This window comes from Tursiops truncatus, chromosome 8 (assembly GCF_011762595.2).
Source record: "Tursiops truncatus isolate mTurTru1 chromosome 8, mTurTru1.mat.Y, whole genome shotgun sequence".
NCBI lineage: Eukaryota > Metazoa > Chordata > Mammalia > Artiodactyla > Delphinidae > Tursiops > Tursiops truncatus.
The window spans coordinates 19,044,205-19,065,484 of NC_047041.1; the positions used below are offsets into that span (position 1 = coordinate 19,044,205).

Consider the following 21,280-nt stretch of genomic DNA (forward strand, 5'->3'; position numbering starts at 1 on the left):
AACTTGGAGGAATGTGGTTCTTCTCTGAGACAATCTGAAGCACTGCTCCGAGATCAAACATGCCACTTAAGGTTCCTCTAGCACTTACCACACTGTAGTTCTTTAGGGCCAGGTGGGCTTTTCCCATGTGGAAGTATGCTTTTGTGCATTTTTCATCACACTGCATAACAGAGAATCACTGATCAGATGTTCTGGAAGATTTGAAATTATCAGCCCCTCCCCCAACCGCCCAGCTAATAGGGATAGGGCAGTGCTTTGATTCTCAGGACAGCCACCAGAGTTGACAATTAAGACTTTTCTGTGCATCTGTAACCAAACTAATTGATGCCTGCAAGGAGCCTGGATGCACAAGTAAGCTCTCTATTGAATTAATTCACGATACTTGCCAGTTTTCATTTCCATCTAATGAGACAACTAGGACACAAACCAGAAACCTTTAGTTCGGAAGAGCTCTTGACCTTGGCTGAACACTAGAATCACCCAGGTGCTTGTGGAAGTCCTGATGGCCCAGCTGAAACTCACATCAATTAAATTATACTAGTGGGTAGGACCCAGGCATCAATAATTTTTTAAACTCTCCAGGTGATATAAATGTGCAACCAAGTTTGAGAACCACTGGTTTATTAAAAGGGAGGAAAATTTACGCTGGGTAAACAGCTGAGGTTACTATTATATATTTATGTTCCTTCCTTGAAATAAACCATGACATATAGACTAAGAACTTGCGTTCCTATCACTTACGATCAGGAGGGATGCCCCCTTCAAAACTTATGAAACTTATGGCTGAAACAATATCGCTTGCACAGGGGGGCCCTGCACCTGCCTGCTTCAAATTATTATAACTCCAGAGGGAATGATGTGGCACAAAGACATAAACTATAATTTAAAGCATCCAGTTAATTCATTGAATCCCTTTTATGTGCCAAGCATTGTGCTTGGTTGGATGCCATCAGGGGTATAGGTGTAAAGAGGTTAAGGGTCCAAGCTCAGGCGTCTAGAAAGTCCTGGGTGAAGCCCTGTCTGCCTCTCACCAGAAGTGGCATGCTGGCCAGGCCACCCAGCTTTTCTGAGGCTCATTTTCCTCATCTGCAAAGTGGAGATCATAATAGTGTCTCTCTTGGGCTACTGTGAGGAGGGAATGTGTGTAAAACACTGTGGTACCAGGTAATAGAGGATTAGCTGCTGTTGTTGCAGTTACAGCAAAAGCAATCCATCTCAGGGCAAAAAGGAAAATTTAAAGAAAAGCTAAAGAATAATAGAAGGGGTAACAATAATTGTTATATTTGGAGAGGCCTTTATAGATGCATTTTCATGAATATCGTTTCCTGATTCGTTGCTAAGTGAATGACGGTAATAATATTAGTGCGTTATTGTTCAGTCCTGACCATATGGTTCACATGAATTACCTCATGTAAACTTTGTAACAACTCTATGAAGTAGGGATAATTATTAACCCCATTTCACATATGAGGAAACTAGGGGTTGGAGAGGTTCAAGGTCACATAGATAACTAAGTGGAAGAGCTGGGATTAAAATCTAGCCATTTGACTCCAGGACCCAAAGGCTTAAAAATTACACCAGATCTCCCTCAGAAAAGTGCTATAGCAGTTGAGTAGAAGGAAATCCACTCTGAAGACATACAGTCTAACAAAGACATACTGTGTTTCAGAGGATGCAAAGACAATCACATGGAGACCTGCGGGGTGGGGGGCAGCTGAAATACAGATGTGAGAGCCATTTGCAAGAATGACAGTTGACAGAGGAGACGAGAGCTTTGAGGGAGAAACTGTAGGAGGAAGAAAGGCAGGGAGCTGTGGAGTGAACCCTGGAGAACTCACAGAGGATGGAACTGAGGAAGCAGGAAGGGAACTGTCAAAGGGAACGGAAACTCTGGCACCGCAGCTCGCAGAAGCCACCTGTTCACAGCACCTTCACTGGCAGGGCGGCAGGGTTCCAACAGGGGAAAAGGAGCCCCAGATCGTGTCCACGTCCCACTGTGCCATCGCGAGGGGTGCATCGTGACTACATTTACTCAGACACTAACACAAAGGGCCACTAATGGATTTTCTCACTAATAGGCCCTTTCTCCTTCGATGAGGTACCAACCCTCACCAGGATTCTCTCAGTTGAACCCCAGGTCCCCTCAAAAGGAATCCTGCCTTCAGAGGAAGGTGCAGTTTATTGTGCAGGAAGAGTTCTGCCAAGAAAGAAATGATTCTTATCCTAATTAAAACCAGCTTCGCTGCCTTATCTTCCCTGACTAGGAAGATCAGTCTTGAAATGTCATCACATGGGCTTGTCTCTGCCAATTCACAAGTGTCAAAAATATTAAACCGGCATGAAAGTACTAATACTACGAATAATGGAGTGCCGCTGACATTCACTGCTAATGTTTAAAAGGAGTGAAACTTTTTCTTTTAATTCACAGCTTCGACGTAGAGCCAATGATTGTCAGTTTTTAGAATTCCTTATACATTTTTTTCCCATCCCTCCAAGTGTTTACCCAATCGTCTTCAACGGGAGCCTTGCTGGGCGTTTAACAAGGCTGGCCGCTGGGTGTCAGCACTTTTTAATGTCAGCTGTGCTGGGCCTGCTTTGCCTCAGTTTCACCATTAATAACATCGTGCTTCAGTGAACATTTGGGAATGGGCCAGTGTGTCATCCTGAATCAGCACGAGGCTGTGACTACCTCTTTGGTCCTTTTCAGATCAGAAAAGATGCTCCTGGAAGCCCCACAAGGAGATCTTGTTTCTGCCACAGAAGGAATGAAAGCCACACCCAGGGATGATGGGGTTTCCTGGATTCTGTGGAGAAGCTGTTTATAGTCAACAATTCAGGGCACCAGCCTACAGTTAGGCCAACGTTAGCTATGTGATCCCACACAGTTTACTTAGTTAATCTCTGAGGCTCTGTTTCCTTGTCAGAAAGATGAGGATAACTGTGGAATTGACCAGAACAGAAAAGAAGGCTGTGAGGCTCCAATGAGACAGCTCACAGCCAGCGTGCAGCGAACGGCAGCTTTTGCTGAAACATCAGAGAAAAACGCCCTTGCCTTTCTTCTCTTACAGATGATAGTAGAAAAAAGTCATGATCATATAAGGTGACAAAGCAGGCTAATGGATCTCCACTGGAGCTGTGGAGAACCTAATGGCGCCAGTCTGGGGCAGTTCTCATCACTTAAAGACTGTCACGATGCAATGGGACAAGGTGTCCCCCACACCGTATCTTCTAGGGGGTAAAGAAATCAGGCACTCCAGATATCCATTTTGGTGGGATGCTCGTGTTTTATAAACCGTTGTTAGTAAAGGTGAGCTTCGAATTCCCCTGTTTTCTTGCATACCCTTTCAATAAAAAGTGAGGAAGCAGGTGTGGCCAATGTGCTGCTGTTGCGATGTGCTCTTGTCTGGGGGCCACGCTCACTAAGCTGGGGTAGGCAGTGCTGGACCAGGGGAAGCTATGCCACAGGATAAACCTGGCACGTTCTCCCGGCATTTCAACTTTACTTGATTATAAATTATTTAAAATAACATGGCTATATTAAGACAAATAGATAACATCTTATGGCATGCAATGCAAAATTTGCAAGGATTTTTAAGATAAAACATGTGTCTAAAAAGAAATTTCATGCTCTCTGCTTCTAGACCCTCCAGGGGCTCATGTTTATTCTGTTAGCACTTCAGCAAGGAAGGCTGAGAAGCACTGTTTTTGGTTATTTAGTTAAGCCCCTGTGACAGAGTAACTTGGGGGAATGTGGATTAAGGGTTATTTAAATATTTAGTCATCTGAAATAATGTTCCTATGAAGTGATCATGACATTTCTCTTTTAAAACCCTTCTAATATTTCTACCAACAGTCCTTCCTTCTCTCCACCTTTGATTATCTATTCTGTCAGGTTTCAGAGGAAATACCATGCACAGTATTAGGCTATCAGCCTGAGGCCTGACTAGTATCCAAGCTGAACGACAGGAACTCTTTCTTTTGATTATTCCTCTACAAAGAGGGGGTGCTATGATACATTTCCAAATTATCAGAACCGGAGAGGAAAAGCCCAAACTGATGAGGAAGAATGGCAACACTGTGGAAAGAAGCCCCCGAGGTCAGCTCTGGAAAGAGAAGGCGGCGTCTCCACTACCACGTGGAGCAAAGCACCTGATAACACAACAGTGAAGGGTGAGCCATTGTGAGAAAACCCTGAAAAACCAATATTAACAGCAGCTTCTCCAGAGTACTTCCCACGGGCAAGGCACCGAGTGCGTTATCATAGCCCTCACGACAATTCTATTCGTTCCCATTTTACAGATGAGGAAACTGAGACTCTGACTGCAGAGCCTACACCCTTTCCTGCCATAATACACTGGCAGCTCCCCTCTATTCACTTCAGGACTGAGACATCTGGCCCCAGCAAGCCCAGCTCCATCACGTGGAAGAGGAAACAATCTTCTTACCTTTAGAGCCCAGTCACAATCCACCAGTGCCTTCTGGTAGTCCCCAAGTTTGATATAAGCCTGTAAGGACACAAACAGCTGCTATTCATACACAGCTCTGTAGCCGGCAGTCTTCCGTCAACACAGAAAGAGTAGTCGGGCAGGAGAGTGGTGATGAGAAGTAACTCGTCCCTACCTGTACCAGTCAGGGTCCCAGCAGGAAACAGATGCCACTCACAAGGGGTAACCGGGGAGAGTTTAATAAAGGGACTATTCACAGGGTGAGGGCAGGGTGGAGGGAGACCAGCAGTGGATAGCCATCACCACTGCCAGACCTGAAGAGGCAGAGGGAGGAGCAATGAACAAAATGGGAGAGGGTCGCTTTGTGAAGAGCGCTGCTTGACAGGAGCTGAGACCTTTGGTAGAGCAGAAGCTGGGAGAATAAAGCCGCAGTTCACTTTCCTCCTTCTTTCTCATCTCGTTGGCTGAACCCAAATGGCAGTTAGAAAGTTGGGAAGCCAAGAGGGCAGTCCGCAGAGGTCAATCCCCCAGGGCACAGAGCAGGGCAGAGGAGGATGTGGAGGGGCAAACAGACAGTACCCAGCGCACTGACCACCCCTACAAAGGAAGAGCTAGCTTCTGGAGGCTACCCTGCTGTCAATGTTCCAGAAGGAAGCCAGATGAGGAAGGGAATCAAAGAGACAGGTAATAACAAGTGTTGGTGAGAATGCAGGAAATCAGAACACTCATACACTGCTGGTGGGAATGTGAAATGGTGCAGCGATTTGGAAAGACAGTCTGACATTTCCTGGAAAGGTAAAACACAGAGGTACCATAGGATCCAGCAATTTCACTCCTGGGTAGATAGCCAAGAGGACTATAAACATATGTCCACGCAAAACGCTGCACACCAGTGTTCATAGCAGAATTATTTATAAGAGCCAAAAAGCAGAAATGACTCAAATGTCCATCAATTTTTGAATGGATAGCCAAAATGTGGTAGATCTAGGCAATGAAATATCATTTGGCAATAAACAGGAATGAAGTGCTGACGCATCTACAACATGGAGGGACCCCGGAAACACTGTTAAGTGGAAGGATAAACATTGTATGATGTCATTTATATGAAAAGTCCTGAATAGGCAGATGTATAGAGACAGAAAGTAGATTAGTGGTGGCCTAGGGCTGGGGTGGGGGAGGGGGGAGGACTGGGGAGCGACTGCTTAAAGGGTACGGGCTTCTCTGGGGGATGATGAAACTGTTCTAAAATTGGCTGTGGGCGAGGGTTGCACACAGCCTATTTGGTTGCATACACCAAAAACCACTGAATTGTACATTTTCAATGGGTGATTGTAGGTTATATCAATTGTATCTCAATAAAGCTGTTATGGAAATACGCTTAAGAAAAAGTTCCCCTTCTTTCCTCATGAGTGCAGCAAGCAGGAAGAGAAATAGGAAATGAGCTGACATTTAAGAGTCAGACCACCCCCAGGAGCCCTCGGTCTCAAATGCCTTGGGGCTCTCTTCCGGGATCTCCTAGAATTGGGGAAAATCTTGAAAATCAAGAATTAACTCAGAATTCTGTGAGCCACTCAAACTAAACCGAATTAAGAATCTAGTTCATTTATAGTTTCAAAGAGGTGTGATCTATAAACAAATGAAGTCATTTAACAGCAAGCACCATGGCTACTATACCCTCTGTATTTAATTACTGGACATGAAAGGTGCTTAATAAATTCTTATCAAGTTGCACAAAGTAGACTTTAAGGGCTCTTCTTTTGGAAAGTTCCCTAAGAAGCAGCAATGATCACCCTGTTGGAAGAAAGGAAAACCAGGCACCAGGGTCCCATCGGTCACCAACAATAGACCCAATACCCCATGGAGGTTTGCCCATGATCAAAACTGTACCAGGGCACTGTGACACTCTGAACAATAAATCTGATGAGATATTTACATGGACAGGCCAAATATGAGGTTAGTGTTATAATTCATGAGAAATCTAAGCATTCAACCAAAGTGAGGAGAGAGCAGGCAATAGCCAGCTAGTGGGATTTCTGCCGGGCAGCTCTTCGCACCAATACATAGGAAGCTGCCATGCAGTGCTTTCATTAACAGGGCTTCAGTACTAATTGAAGGCAACGCCTCTTTGAGCCCTCTGTTCTATAAAGCACCACCCTTTCCTCTGGGTGTGGGGTTTCATTAGAAAGTCAGAGGATGTGAGGAAGAAACGAACATCCTTCTAGACAACCGTAGTCATAATTTCACGACACTGTTATTCAGGATACAGACTCTGAAAAATTCTATATGGGCTTCAATAATTTTTCTACAGAGCCTTTCACTTTTCTTTCTTTTTCTTTTTTTAAAGCTTGGACCCAACACCCTATAAATTCCCTGTTCTCTTTTGTTTTTCCACATTTTAAAAAGAATGACTTTTCCAAATGGCAGTTAAACTCTTGATTTATCTAAATTACACCAGCAATTTATTGATCATAACATTAGCTCCAGGAGAAAAACACGGCGATGAAAGGGTAGGTTTTCTCTCCAGCAAGCAGCGACTCTCAGTTCACAGGGTCCTTATTAAGTGTTTTCTAGCACTGCGTGCAAACAGGGAGGCATTTTAAAAATAGTCAACGGTTCAAATGATTCTTAACACCAGGCAGCACATTTTGCATTTATTTGTCTCTGAATAAGCTTTCTCTTTGGGAAAAGTGGGAGGAATTGCCTTCCCAAAGCTTTTCATTGCATTTACTTATTTTTATCCACAGTCATTCTTAATGTGATTCTCCAGAACTAATCAAAGTGCTGCCTAAACTTGAGTACAGTAAAAATGTAACTAATTTAGATGAATCAGGGTATAGACCATCTGAATTAGTATAAGTCTGAATTATATAACATTTTAAAGGCAATTCAATTTTACAGCTTTCAAATAACTTCAGAGTAACAAGACTGAATAAGCATCAGTAGGTAAATGTTCTGGAGACCAAATTTGGTGATAAATAAAAAGGAACTGTGATTATTCTATTAATTGTTTGCATTTAAATGTTCCTTTTGATGTGTCAACAGAAACTCCATTCCCTTAAATGGACTTATTATGCCTCCACCCAGTGTTATGTAACTTAACAAGGATTTATTGAACATCTCTTATAAGTAAAGCATTAGGGGGAAAAGTACATGGCAGTTTTTACCTTCAAAAAGTTTATAATCTTGTTAGGGGGATAAGAAGTACATGGCAAAATCAACCTCTGGCCATTTTATTTACTGATTCTCTTCTTTATTACAATTTTTCTCCACAAATGGGACTAGGTAAATGACACCTCAACTCGAGTCCGATTTATCCAAACTGCTGAACTAATGAGCTTATGTTGTGCTTGGATTTATTTATCATTAAATCACTGTCACTGCCCAGACTTTCTGGACTGCTAACGTCCTGTTTCTTGCACTCTTCCTCAACATACCACAGCAGGATCTTCTTAATCTTGAGTTATAGAAATTGGAGCTGATGAATCTCTCCCTCTTGTAAATGACATGGTGTCAAGTCCATCTCACCCAGGTCCTGCTGACATATCCTGATCATTGGATAATCATGTCCACGAATCTGCCAATTTTTCAGGCCTGAGCAGCAGAGAGCTCTTCCGTACACAAATTCAAGTAGTTTTCAAAGATAAGGTCACAGGTGACATTTTTGTTTCAACTGAGAACTATTAATTTTGCCCTTCATTAAGTAGTAGATAATAAACATCTGGGTGATGGTTTTTACCTGGTGTTCCAGGAATCTGAGCTCGTCTGTGATATAAAACGGAGGTATGAGGGACTTCAGAAACTCAAAATTTCTGAGAAATTGGCTCTAGGCCCATTAGCTCTCCAGTATACCCCAGTCACAGAAGCTTAATCAAGGAGGGATTGAAACGATGGGTAAGAAATTAACAGGAGAGTAACCCTTAGGAGCGTAGACTGGCATCAAAAAAAGAAGCTGAACAACTTCAGTGGTGGCAGAATTCCAAGGTCTCATAGACTGTCTCATTCCATTAGATTTCTTGTCTATACACGAGGAAAAGTGCCTGGGTACCATCAGTGATGTGCTGGAGCTGACTTCTACTATGGAGAGAACTGATTATGTGTAGCTGTTCCCAAGCTCTCCTTCAATGATTCCAAGCTGGTAGCTTGAGATTGAACCACAGTGTAAGTATCTACACCATGGAAATTGGCAAATGCTCCACACAAATCAGCCCCCACCCCCAACCCGGCCAGAGCCAGCCGTTACACAGTTACGAGCACAACTGGCGCCGTTACACGGTTACGAGCACAACACTGGCGCCGTCTGGGCTCATCTTTCTCTGCTTTCACAAGGTTAGTGGCTACTGTTCCCTGAGGAAAGCCCGTGGACACATCCCTGGATCACTCACCTGGGCTCGGTTGGTGTACAGTACTTTCATGTCCTTCAGCTTCTCCAAACCCTCACTGTAGCACAGGATGGCTGTTTCATAATCACCTTTGACAAATGCTTCATTCCCCTTTTCTTTTAGGGCTGTGAGAATAGAAGTTACACAGGTGAGCTCTCCCCACACACTGGAAAATTCTTTCAGACTTCACTGTCCTGATTTTCCAACTCTACTTCGAAGGTCAGAGCTTCCATGCATCCAAAGGGGGCCTGTCACTTACTTCGCTCTGCAGATAATTCCAGGTCGGTTTCTGTTCTCTCAATCGACCCGAAGTCTTCTAAGCAGCTTCTCAGAACAAGTAAAGGTCTCTGCCTCAGGGCTCAGAACACCCCAAACTTGCCACAAAGGGCAAGTCTACACATTCAAACGTCTCATAAAGGGATTCAAACAACGAATTTTCTAGCAAATACGGAATCGTTCAGATCCGCAGCACACACACCACTGAGTGGTATAAAATAAGTGCTGAAAGCATTCCTCTGTCATGTGTATCTTCCTCACCACACACACAACCCCAGTTCTTTCTTTTCCTTTATTTCCCCTCTCCCTTCTCCCAGCTTTGTTTGCTTGTTTCATTTTTCTTTTTCATTCCTTCATCTGTGCCTCAGGCTGGACAGTAGTACCTCACTCCCATCCCTCCCTAGGTTCCAGGCATCACTTAGTGCTGCTACATCCATCCATGTGCTTTAGAAAGGTCTGACTGTGGAGGCTGACTCAGGGCTGTGTCTGACTCCCTGCTTGCTCCTGTGGGAACAGGAAACAGACTAGTTTCTGCCTGGCCACGTCCCACTGCCTCAGGCCCATCATGGACCCACCCACTGGGAATCTTGATGTCCTCAGACATTAGCATAGAGACTTCCTTGCTCTTTCTAGCACAAAGCACCCTGGCTATTGAAAAGTGAAAAGACTGACAATTACCATCTGCTAAGACTTTGTTTTCCCTTCTTCTTTTGGCACGTTCTTTTGCATCCTTCTCCACAGATGCCAAGAAGGCCTCTGACAACAGCGTAATTTCAAATATTAAAAAGAAAAATCCAAACACTATAATCAGTTCTTTAGCTCAAATTCAGAAAAAAGCTACTTTAGAGTTTTAGAGCCACACTTTTCATGCATTCACATGTAGGCACATGTACACGCGCGCGCGCGCACACACACACACACACACACACACACACACACACACACACCGATTTGGAGACAACTAAAATGACATTTTCTTAATTTGACAGTAAATGGTAATCTGTGTGATGTATTATTATACACGGTGACTATGTCTGTGCTTCAAATTTGAATTATGCCTCTTTTAAAAGAGTTTTTCTTTGAAGACAGACTCTTTTGTTCCACTTAGCATAATGAGCTTCTGAGCTGAGCAACTGAGAAACTCTCTGGATCCCTTTAAGCAGCTAAGCGTAAATTGGATGAAACAGAATAACTGAATTCAGTTTACAAAAGACTGGCCAGGAGAACGTAGGAAAAACCCTCTGAGTACTGTCCCCTCTGACTACTAGTAACAGAGTTGAATGATCAGTAGGTTTTTGTTCATGGGTTGTTTGTAAGCCCAGAGGCTATAATTTAAGGGTCTGGAAGCTACAATCAATAAACACTGATCCTAAAGGAATAATACACATTGGAAAGAGAGATGCTGTACTTACCTGTGTTTATTTCATCTGTATTCTGCAGGGCACAGGTTATCATAAAAACAAAGACACAAATTTCAAAAACCACTCCCTCATTTATACATCTATGAAGCAAGAAGGCAGATCAATTACAAGTGGGGAGTAGGGTCATTTCCTTTAACCATCGATACTGAAAGGCTCAAAATTCAGGGGGCTTGCTGTAAATCAGGAGATCTAGTTATGGGCACAATTGTTATGGGGCTGCATCTGCAGAAACAAGGGCGAGCAGGTCATGGGACCGCCGCTGTGGCTGTATGAGCTGGAAATATGAGTTAGTAGAATATATTACTTAGCGGCTTAAAAATGGTCACAAGCTCAGTGGGTAGAGAGGCCAAATTTTCATTAAAACAAACCCAAAGGGTTGTTTAAGGATGACCCAGAAAGATCAAGAAAAGAAATCAGAGTTTATACTTCCTTGTGGAAAATAAATCTAAGTGAGTCTAAAAATCAAAAGGCTAGTTCAGCCTCACCAGGCAGTTGAGATTAAACCACTACTTCCTCTGCTTTATGCAGACCTTCTCACTCTGTCTACTTAGATAACTCCACCATAGGGAAAGGACACCTTTGTGGGAGCTTGTGGAGGACTGATCATGGTCTTGTTCACGGTGGTCCTGCACTCGTCCTCCTCTTGGTCCTCCTCTGTAAACTTCAGTCTCTTTTCTGTCTCGAGAACAGCTTTCTCTTGTACGACTGGGTCATCAGAATTCATCTCCTGAATTAAATTGGCTAGAGGAGAAATCAGAGGTGAATCATTCAAGCAAGGTCTTCAAAAAGAAAGACTCCATTCACTTAAAAGGTGGTGTAGAAAATTTCATGGGGAAGGACTTTTATTTCTCCAGCTTTACCGAGATACAATTAGCACATGACACTGTGTAAGTTTAAGGTGTACAACATGGTGATTTGATACACGTATACACTGAGAAATGATTCCCACACCAAGGTTAGTTAACACACCCATATCCTCATATAATTTTTTTGTGTGTGTGGTGAGCACATTTGAGATCTACTCTCTCAGCAACTTTAAAGTGTATAGTACAGTACTGTTAACAATAGTCACCATGCTGTATATTAGATCCCCAGAACCTATTCACCTACTAGAGAATTTGTGTATTTAAACATCTTAAATAAATGGTTTTTACAAAACGTGCATTCTTTTGCAACCTAGTTTTTTCTCCTAATATGCTTTAGAGATTTGTTCTTGATACTAATGGTTGCAGTTGATTTATTTTAATCACTGTATATACCATAGGTAATCCATTCTCTTATTGATGGACATCCAGGTGTTTTTAAATTTTTTGTTAGTGAATAAATGACGCATCGAATATCTGTGTACATATTTCCCCATGCACACACGTGACATATTGCTCAGGTTACAGCTGTATCAAGGTTTATTCCTATAAGCTGTGACAAGAGTTCCCATGCCTCCACATCCTAGTTAACGCTTGTCAAACTTTTAAGTTGTTGCCACTATAATGCATTTATCTCCTCAATGTTTTCATTTGCATTTTCCTGAACATGATTGGGATCACCATCTTTTCATTGGTTTGTAAGCCATTTGGATTTCCTTATATGTCAACTGCCTGCTCCTATCCTTGGCCAATTTTCTATTGGGTTGTTTGTCTTTTTCTTATTATGATTTCTTTATATATTCTGGACTGATATGTATTTGTGAACATCTCCTTGTGTATGGTTTGTCTTTTTATCTGTTTTTATGGAAGCTTTTGTTGAAGAAATTTTCTATGTGTTAAATGTACCAATATTTCCCGTTATGCTTTATGCCTTTTGTGTATATTAGGTTTACAAATATACTCTTATATGTCTTCTGTATGTTTTAACGTTCTGTTTTTCTCATTAGGGTATTTAATCCACCTGGAGCTGACTTTTTTTTTTTGCCACACCGCCTGGCACGGGGGATCTTAATTCCCAGACCAGGGATTGCAACCGTGCCCCCTGCAGTGGAAGTGCAGAGTCTTAACCACTGGACCACCAGCGAAGTCCCCTGGAGCTAACTTCGCATAGGGCACGAGCACCATTTGTTGAAGAGTCCCTGCCTTGCCACCGATGCGTTGTGCCACCCCTGTTACATGCGTGAACCTGCTCTAGGCTCTTTATCCCATTCTACTGGATGACATCTTTTTCAGCACCAAACCTTCCGTGCGTAATTACTACAGCTTTATAATGAGTCTTGAACATCAGATAGGGAGATCCCACCTTCTGATTTTCCTGCAAAATTTTCTGGATTAATTCTTGGCCCTTTGCTCTTCTGTGTGAACTCTGGAATCAGCTTGTTGAACTCTAAACAAAACATTTTTGGGATTTTGATCTAAATTGTGTTGAATGTAGAGAATAATTTGAGAAGAACAGATTTCCTTACCAAACGTGTCTTCCCATCCATGATAAAATATGCCTCCACTTATTTAGATATTTTATGTCTTTTAATTAAATTTTTTATTCACTAAACTCTGAACTTTATTCTAATTTCATTAATCTCTCTGTAATATCCTTTTTCCATTCCAGGATACCATCTAGGATATCACATTACATTTAGTCATGTCTCCTTATAATTCTCTGAGCCATGACAATTTCTCAGACCTTCCTTGTTTTCCTTGACAGCTTTGAGAATTACTGGTCAGGTATTTTTTGTAGAATAATTTTCAGTTTGGGTTTACCTGATGTTACTGTCACAGTCAGACTGAGGTTCTCAAGATTTGGGGAGGAAGACCATAGCACATATTAAGGGTACACGTTATCAATATGATTTATCATGCTGTGAACTTTGACCACCTAAGGAAGAGTCTGTCAGCTTTTTCTATCTTAAAGCTACCTTTTCTCCTCTCTTCCTGTGCTGTACTCTTTGGAAGCAAGTCAGTAAATGTATCTCACTTTCAGGGGTGGAGAGTTATGCTCTACCTTCTAGAGGCAGGAATATCTACATAAATTGTTTGAGATTCTTCTGTATGGGAGATTTGCCTTACATATTTATTTACTTATTTATCTATTCATCGTTTATTTATATCCATATAGACTCATGGATATTTATTTTATACTTTGGGCTATAATGCAATACTGTTTGCTTTCTTGCTCAAATTGTTCTAGTTTTGACCACTGGGAGCTCTTTCAATTAAATTTTATAACCTTCCCCATAAAGGTCTTGCATATATTTTGAGGGATTTATTTTGGTATTGTAAATGAAGTGCGGCTGGTATATAGGAAGTATATAAGAATGCAACTGAATTTTATACATTAATCTCGTATCCAAAAACCTTGCTCGATTTCCTTCTTTAATAATTTATTTATAGATTTTTTTGACTTTTTCTCTGTAGACTCTCTGCCCGAGCCCTCTTCTCTTTTTCTACACCTTTCCCAGGAATTCCTGTTCCCTCCTACGGCTCCAAATACCATGCAGATGCCAGTGCCTCCTAAGTTGACCTCCCCAGCCACTCTCTCTCGCTTAGGCTCAGACTCACAAAGCCAGCTGCCTTCTGAACATCTTCACTGGGATGCCTTACTCATCTGCCTATCCTCTTTCTCCCCAGACTGTTCCTCCTTCAAATGCCCCTATCTCAGCAGATGGTCCAACCATCCACTTGTCATTCAATCAAGACTCTCAGGCTCATCCTTAAGCCTTTGTTCTCCCTCCACCTTCACAGCCATCAACACTAAAGCCTGTCAAGTAAGTTCTGAATTATGTCTCCAATCTGTCTACTTGTGTCCATTCCAGCCACAGTCTCTTCTCCCTGGAGCACTGTAACAGCCTCCTAGCTGGCTCTCAGCACCTGTTTGCTTCTCCCCTCCAGTGTACCACTGCCAGAGTGACTTTTCTAAGGTGTAAATTTGACCATGTTTCTGCTCTGAGTAAACCCTCCAAAGGATTCCCATTGCTCTCAGGATAAACACGAATTCCTTACTGTGGCTTCCAAGGTCTTTCCTGACCTGGCCTTTCTGGACTCAGATGGGACCCTTCTCTCCTTGATCTATTCTCTCCAGCTATACTGAGCTTTTTAATCTTTCCGTTTCTCAAAAGTACCACACTTGCTCTTAACTTCCATCTTTCCTACGTACTTTCTCCCCATTTAGAATACTCCCCTACCCTCTCCCCAGTGGCCAACTCCTACTCAGACTTCAGATTTGTGCTTAAATCTCATCCTTTAGGGAAGCCTTTATTTGTGGGCTGAATTGTGCCCCTCTGCCCCAATTCATGTGTTGGAGCCCTAATCCCCTCAGTGTGACTGTATTTGGAGACAGGGCTTTTAAAGAGGTCATGAAGGATAAATGAGGTCATAAGGGTGGGGCCCTAAACCAATTGGATTGATGTCCGTATAAGAGGAGGAAGAAACACCAGGGATGTGCACACACAGAAAAAAGACCATGTGAGGACACAGTAAGAAGGGGGTTGTCTACAAGCCAGGGAGAGAGGGCTCAGGAGAAACTAAACCTAATACCTTGATCTTGGTCTTCTGATCTCCAGAACTGTGACAAAAATTAATTTCTGTTGCCTAAGCCCCCCAGTCTGTGATATTTTGTTACAGCAGCCCATCAGACAACTCCCTAATCTGAGTTAGAGTCTCTTGCATTTTACCAATCTCTCTTTGTAGCATACATCACCCTTGAAATTACTTGTTTAATATCTGTTTTCCCCACCAGACTGTAGGTACCATGAAGGAAAGTAATTCTTATTCATTGTTACTGCACTCTCCAGGGTCTAGCAATGCTCAGTACACAGCAAGAGCCCAAGAAATGAATGTGTAGAATCTATACACATGTGGCTATATAAATTTAAATTACTTATAAACGAAATAGAGAAATTCACTTCTTTAGTAGCACTAGCCACATTTCAAACCCTCGATAGCCACTTGTGGTCACTGGTTACCACAGTGGACAGTGCAGATTACAGAACATTTCTATCATCACAGAATGCTCTATCAGACGGCACTGATATAAATGATATGGAAATGAACTTGGGGTACAAATGAATGGTAGCCAGGTAAAGAAAGACCGGGAGGCAGAGGGAAGGACAAAGGCAGCAGGCAGAGGATGAAGGGTCAGGGGGTGTGTGGGGAACCAGAAGCAGTCTGTAGCTCAAGTGTGAGGTAGGGGGAGGTGAGAGGTAAGGCCTAGGTCACGGGAGGACTTAGGTCCTGATGAGAGCATGAAATTTATTGGGACTGCGGGGAGAATGCAAGCAGAGAAGTGGCTGGGTCAGATTTGCATTTTAGATACATTACCCTGTGGGGAGTGTAAGCCTGAAGGCTAGGAAAAACAGTCAGGGGGTTGTTGAAATCGTCTGGATAAGAGAACCAGAACAAAGGGAGGTTGGAGAGGTGGGAGCTGGAGGGAGAAGGCAAACCTGAGGGCTGATTAAATTAAGGGCTGAGAGGTGAGAGGAGGCCAATGTGACTTGTAAATCTGGGGACAGCAGTGCCACCAAGTGAGACTAGAACGAATGGGAGAGTAGGAGAAGAAGGTTTTATTTGGCACTGGGAGGGGACAGAGAAAGAGATGATCAACTAACCTTCGGACTTATTAAGTTCATGGTGCTTGAGGGATACAATGGGTGTGACAGTTGGCATAGAGGCTGAGGCTGAAAAAAAGTGGTTGGTGGGCTTCCCTGGTGGCGCAGTGGTTGAGAGTCCGTCTGCCGATGCCGGGAACACGGGTTCGTGCCCCGGAAGATCCCACGTGCCGCGGAGCGGCTGGGCCCGTGAGCCACGACCGCTGAGCCTGCGCGTCCGGAGCCTGTACTCCTCAGCGGGAGAGGCCACAGCAGTGGGAGGCCCGCGTACCGCAAAAAAAAAAAAAAAAAAAAAAAGTGGCTGGTAGCAATTGAGATGTGGGGTCATCACAAGGGTGGTAGCTAAAACCACGTGCTTGGGCTCGATCACCTGAAGAGAAAGGCGAGCAGTGGGCCAGGCCAGAACAACATTTGGGGGATGGGCCAAGGAGAAGAAGCCCATGACAAACCCAAAGAACACCCTAAGGATGTACCATCTATGAAGTTGCCTGAACTATTTTTAAAACCATTTTATTCTTTGGACCCATACAGCCTGTGAGAAGCAGCAACTTCAATATATTTCTATTTGATATGTAAGGGTTGTTTCACTGCTGGTTTTCTTGTCTCTATCCTCAAACAAGCTCCCTGAAGTCTGAGCAGGGACTGAGTGCTTTGGAATCTCCTGTGTGTGATCTGTGTGGTCAGAGTATATCCTTTGAGATCCCACCTGTCTAAGTTGGGGAAGGGTCTTCCTGCCTAGAGGAAGAGAGACAGGAGTATGACAGCCAGCAGCCATCTGTGTAATGTGATGGACCCTGAGAGAAAGCCTTCTGACTTTGCCTCTGCAGCTCAAAACCAGGAACGGCTCTCCCCTAAAACAAGAGGGATTTCAGACCGATCAGTGGGGCTTCTGAGTGATCTTCTCCAAGGGAACAGTAGGCTCATTGGTGATGGGGAAATAGAAGTTCCTTTTGACCTGATTCTACACAGAAGGGGAGAAAATACAAGGAAGAGCTGTCAGCCTGAATTCAATCAGAATGTTAGCAGCTTCTCTGATACCAATTAACAGCCAAAAAATATTACCCCCAGGCTCCAATATTACTTGCTTCTCAATACCCCTTCTGTTTAATCTCAAGAACATTTTTTTCCTTAAGAGTCATAAACCTGTCAGGCAACCCATGAACTAACTTAGAGTAATCATCTCTCTTTAACCTCTCCACCTCCCTAAAGTAAAATTTAATTAGTATATGATTTACTGGTACTTACTGATTTCATCTACATTTTTAAGAAATTTCTGCAAGTCTTCCTCTTGATAGTCAGCCATTGTGAACCAGAATCCCTGAGGGAGGCAGCATAAATGATGAAAATTAATAATAATAAAACTCTAAACAGAATTTGTCAGACTGATTAGCCTTCTAAAACTAAGAGCCAGGTAATTATTTTCAAGATGGATTTGTGTTTATAAAAGTCATGAATAACAAGCAGGGTGATCTATTACACTCTGACTGCTGTTAAGGCCAAGGGACCCTCATTATATGTGGTGATATTTCTGGAAAGCTGCCAGCCTCCCTCCAATGGGGAAAGTGCTCTGCAAAATGTCCCTACAAAGCCAACATCAGCTGCTGTGAGTCAGGGACCCGGCTTGAAGGCGGCCAGGTGGAGAGCAGTTGACAGGCCACCAGAGATGGAGGAGGGCACTAACGCTTGACTTTGATCATGACAGGCTGGCCCAGCCAGAAGCTTTGGACCTGGCTGTGTGACAGGTAACCAAAAATGGGACAATTTACATCTAAATGTCCAAACTATCTAAAATACCAGCCTCTGGCTTATTTCTGAGGAATGAAGAGAAGCTACAAATTGCATGGAGGGATTCGAACTTGACAGCCCTGCACGCCAGCCTCTCTTCTCCTCTCCAAGTACTTTAGCTGGATCACCACTCTGTTGTTTTTGAGTGAAAGGCCTCATGCTACAGCCAGTGGTTTTCAAAGGTCCACCCACAGACCATAAGAATCATCCAAAATCTGGTTTAGCATAAGATTCTTCAGCCTTAGCCCAGAGCCCCTCAGTTAGTAAGCCTGAGAGAGTACCCTGGAATGTACAGTTTTAAACACTCTCCAGGTGATTCTGATTTACAGCTAGGTTTAATAACAGTGTAGCCAAATAAGGCACCTTTAACTGGAAATTTGAAATCTGCCAGGAACACGCTGTGAGTTATTTGATCTCTCTGAGACTCCACCAGTTATAAGCTGTGCTACCTCAGCTAAAGTCACAACCTCTCTGACCCTCAGAGGCCTCATTCGTTCTATGGAAACTATAATACAAACAGAGGGCTGGGGCTTCCCTGGTGGCGCAGTGGTTGAGAATCTGCCTGCGAATACAGGGGACGCGGGTTTGAGCCCTGGTCTGGGAGGATCCCACATGCCGCGGAACAACTGGGCCCCTGAGCCACAATTACTGAGCTTGCGCGTCTGGAGCTTGTGCTCCGCAACAAGAGAGGCCGCGATAGTAAGAGGCCCGCGCACCGCGATGGAGAGCGGCCCCCTTTTGCCACAACTGGAGAAAGCCCTCGCACAGAAACGAAGACCCAACACAGCCAAAAATAAATAAATAAATAAATTTTAAAAAACAGAGGGCTATCTGGGGATTAATTTAAAGCACCAGGTTGGCAATGAGTGGTTACTGCAAGACATCCTTATCTATAAAACAGGGCTGGGGACCTCTGGCTTAACTAAATGATCGCTAGGTTTCTTTCCAGCTCTTAACAATTCAGGCTACCATGGAACTGAGGCCTAGTCAAGTGAGTTGACTTGCCCAAGGTTAGGAGAGGCAGAAGGCAGGCTCAGAACTCCCGCCGGCAGGCGCCAAGCCCTCTGCTCCCAGGCCAGGGTCTAAGGGCGCGCCATGCCCGGGCAGCGAACCCACGACGGGACGAGAAGGCCAGGGCACGGTGATGCCCAAGGCGTCCGACGGTATCCACTTCACCGGGAAGGAGCCTGCGCCCCGCCTGGAGCCAGAAGACCCGCTCGCCCCAAACGCCCCCTCCCCGGCCGGCGCAGAGGGGCGGGGCCGGCGGCACCGTTGCCCGGGCAACCGCTCCAGAGCGTCCATCGGCTGAGTGCCCGCCGTGGAGGTCCCCGCGGCCCTCAGCTGATACCGTCCCATCCACCGGGGCCCAAACCAGCGTCCTCTGCTTGGCTCTGACGGCCAGATCAGGACCAGCACCAGGGCACACCCCGGGCCACCCCGCTGCACTGACCTGACGCGCCCAGAGCTGGACAGGAAATGGCGGTTGTGGGCGGGCGGTGACCGACCTAGGCTGAGGAGGGGCGGCGCCAAAGGCCAGGGGCTGACTTGGCCCCGTGCTCCGACGCGCCCTGCGTTCTAGTTCCGGAGCGGGCAGCCAAGTTCAAGGCCGAGCTGGAGCGTGGGAAGCCCACTGGGGACCGGGGAAGCCCGCTGGGGACCGGGGAAGCTGGGGGGAGCAAAAGAAGCCCGAGTGACCTGCGCTGATCCCTAAATCAGCGCCAGGTTTTGGCTTCTTCGTTTTCTGGGGTTGGAGGGTGTGTCGCTTGCATTAGCTTAATATCCCTGGCCCGGAAGAGGGAAGGTCTGCAGCGTACTTGGGAGAGGCAGGCTTGGGTGTGAATCCGATTTTACTTATTAGTATACGCGAGACCTTCGGAGAGGAGAATTATGTGATTTCTCTGATCTTCAGAGTTGTCCTTTATATAAAAAATGGAGAAATGGTACTTTCTCATAAGATTTACGGTTAGGGTGCCAGGCACCTAGTCAGTAGGGGTAAGTGATGGTTATTATCCAGGGAATCATAGCATTTAGAGCAGAATGAGACAATGGACACATTCACGGAGAGAGAGAGAGAGAGAGAGAGAGAGAGAGATTGATTTATTGTAAGGAGTTGGCTCACATGATTATGGAGGCTGAGAAGTGCACCAGCTGCAGCTGGCAAGCTGGAGACCCAAGGAGCCAATAGTGTGAGTTCCAGTCCAAGTCCAAGGGCCTGAGAACCAGGAGAGCTGACGATGGTGTAAATTCCAGTCCAAGTCTGAGTGCAAAAGCAGGAGAAGACCAATGTTCCTGCTACTACAGTCAGGCAGAGAGAAAGCATTCTATTCAGGCCTTCACCTGATCGGATGAGGCCCACCCACAGTGGGGAGAGAGATCTGCTTTACTCAGGCTATGGATTCAAATGTTACTCTCATCCAAACACACAGACAAACCCAGAATAATATTCAAGTATCTGAGCACCCTTTGGGCCAGTGATCCATAAAATTAACCATCACGAGTATCCAGACCGAAAGAGCTTGTCACGTGAGGGGGTTAAAGGTCAATAAACAAATAATCACTTAAATTCTCACTGTGGTAAGTGCTATAAGAAGTAAAGGGTGAAAAACAAAAGTAGCAAAGGGTACCATGAAAGCTGAGTCTCAAACCTTGGAGATATTCCCTGAGGATGTGACGTTTACACTGAGACTTAAGGGATGAGTGGGCATGGACCAGCTGAAGAGGGAGGTGGAAGCAGAGGGGGCAGGATGGGCAGTCAGGAAGGAGCCTGGCAAGGACAAGGAACCAACAGGAAGCCAAGCTTGGCTGCGGCCTAGAGAGCAAAAGTAAGTAGTACAAGGTGAAGCCAGGCCCAGGTCACACAGGGCCTTTGAAAAGTTCTGGGTCTCTCTCCTAAGTGCCACAAGCAGCTTTTGAGGGGTTCTAGGAGAGGAGTGACATGCTCAGATTTTTCTTTTTAGAAAATCATTCTGGCTGCAATGTGGAGAATGATCTGGAACGAGGCCAGAGGGACACTGGGAGACAAGTTAGAGATTGTCGACAGCATGTATTGGTAGCGGGAATAGAGAGGATTAGATGAATTTGCCATGTATTTTGGAGAGGGAATTGACAGCAGGGAAATATTAACAATGACATTAGGTTTCTGGCTTGAGCCAGACTAGGGCTCTCCGTTGGCTGAGATGGAGGAGAATCAGGTGTGGAGAAAGGTGATGAGTTCAGATTTATATTCAGTTCAAGATGCCTGTGAGTTATTCAAGTGGAGATGTTGAATAAATTCATTGTTCTTTAATAGTTACTCTCCTCTTCTTCAGATTTTCCAAGTTTTAGCAAAGCACAGTCACCTAGAATAGACTGTATTTCCCAGCTTTCCTTACATATGACTATTTCCTTACACATGACAGTCCAATTAAATATAAGCAGAAGTGGTGGGTGCTACTTCTAGGAAGTGTC

General features: G+C 44.4%; 1 protein-coding gene across 10 annotated transcripts in view; it reads right to left on the reverse strand.

The window, feature by feature from the left end:
* TTC12 (tetratricopeptide repeat domain 12) overlaps positions 1–19,341 on the reverse strand; it is a 48,753-nt gene extending 29,412 nt beyond the window's left edge. For 3 of the 10 annotated variants that reach the window (XM_073808200.1, XM_073808201.1, XM_073808204.1), the window contains exons 1-9: positions 19,284–19,302; positions 17,294–17,366; positions 16,049–17,009; positions 11,099–11,262; positions 10,513–10,534; positions 9,779–9,856; positions 8,828–8,949; positions 4,446–4,505; positions 89–160 (exon numbers count right to left, since the gene is read on the reverse strand). In XM_073808200.1, coding sequence (XP_073664301.1) covers positions 89–160; positions 4,446–4,505; positions 8,828–8,949; positions 9,779–9,856; positions 10,513–10,534; positions 11,099–11,262; positions 16,049–16,490 — 960 coding nt within the window. In that variant the 5' untranslated portion in view covers positions 16,491–17,009; positions 17,294–17,366; positions 19,284–19,302. Of the gene's footprint in view, positions 1–88; positions 161–4,445; positions 4,506–8,827; positions 8,950–9,083; positions 9,149–9,778; positions 9,857–10,512; positions 10,538–11,098; positions 11,263–16,048; positions 17,010–17,293; positions 17,367–19,283 lie in introns of those variants that run through there. The other 7 variants (XM_073808209.1, XM_073808206.1, XM_073808203.1 and 4 more) reach the window with 6 other exon arrangements.
* Positions 19,342–21,280: the final 1,939 nt, after the last annotated feature.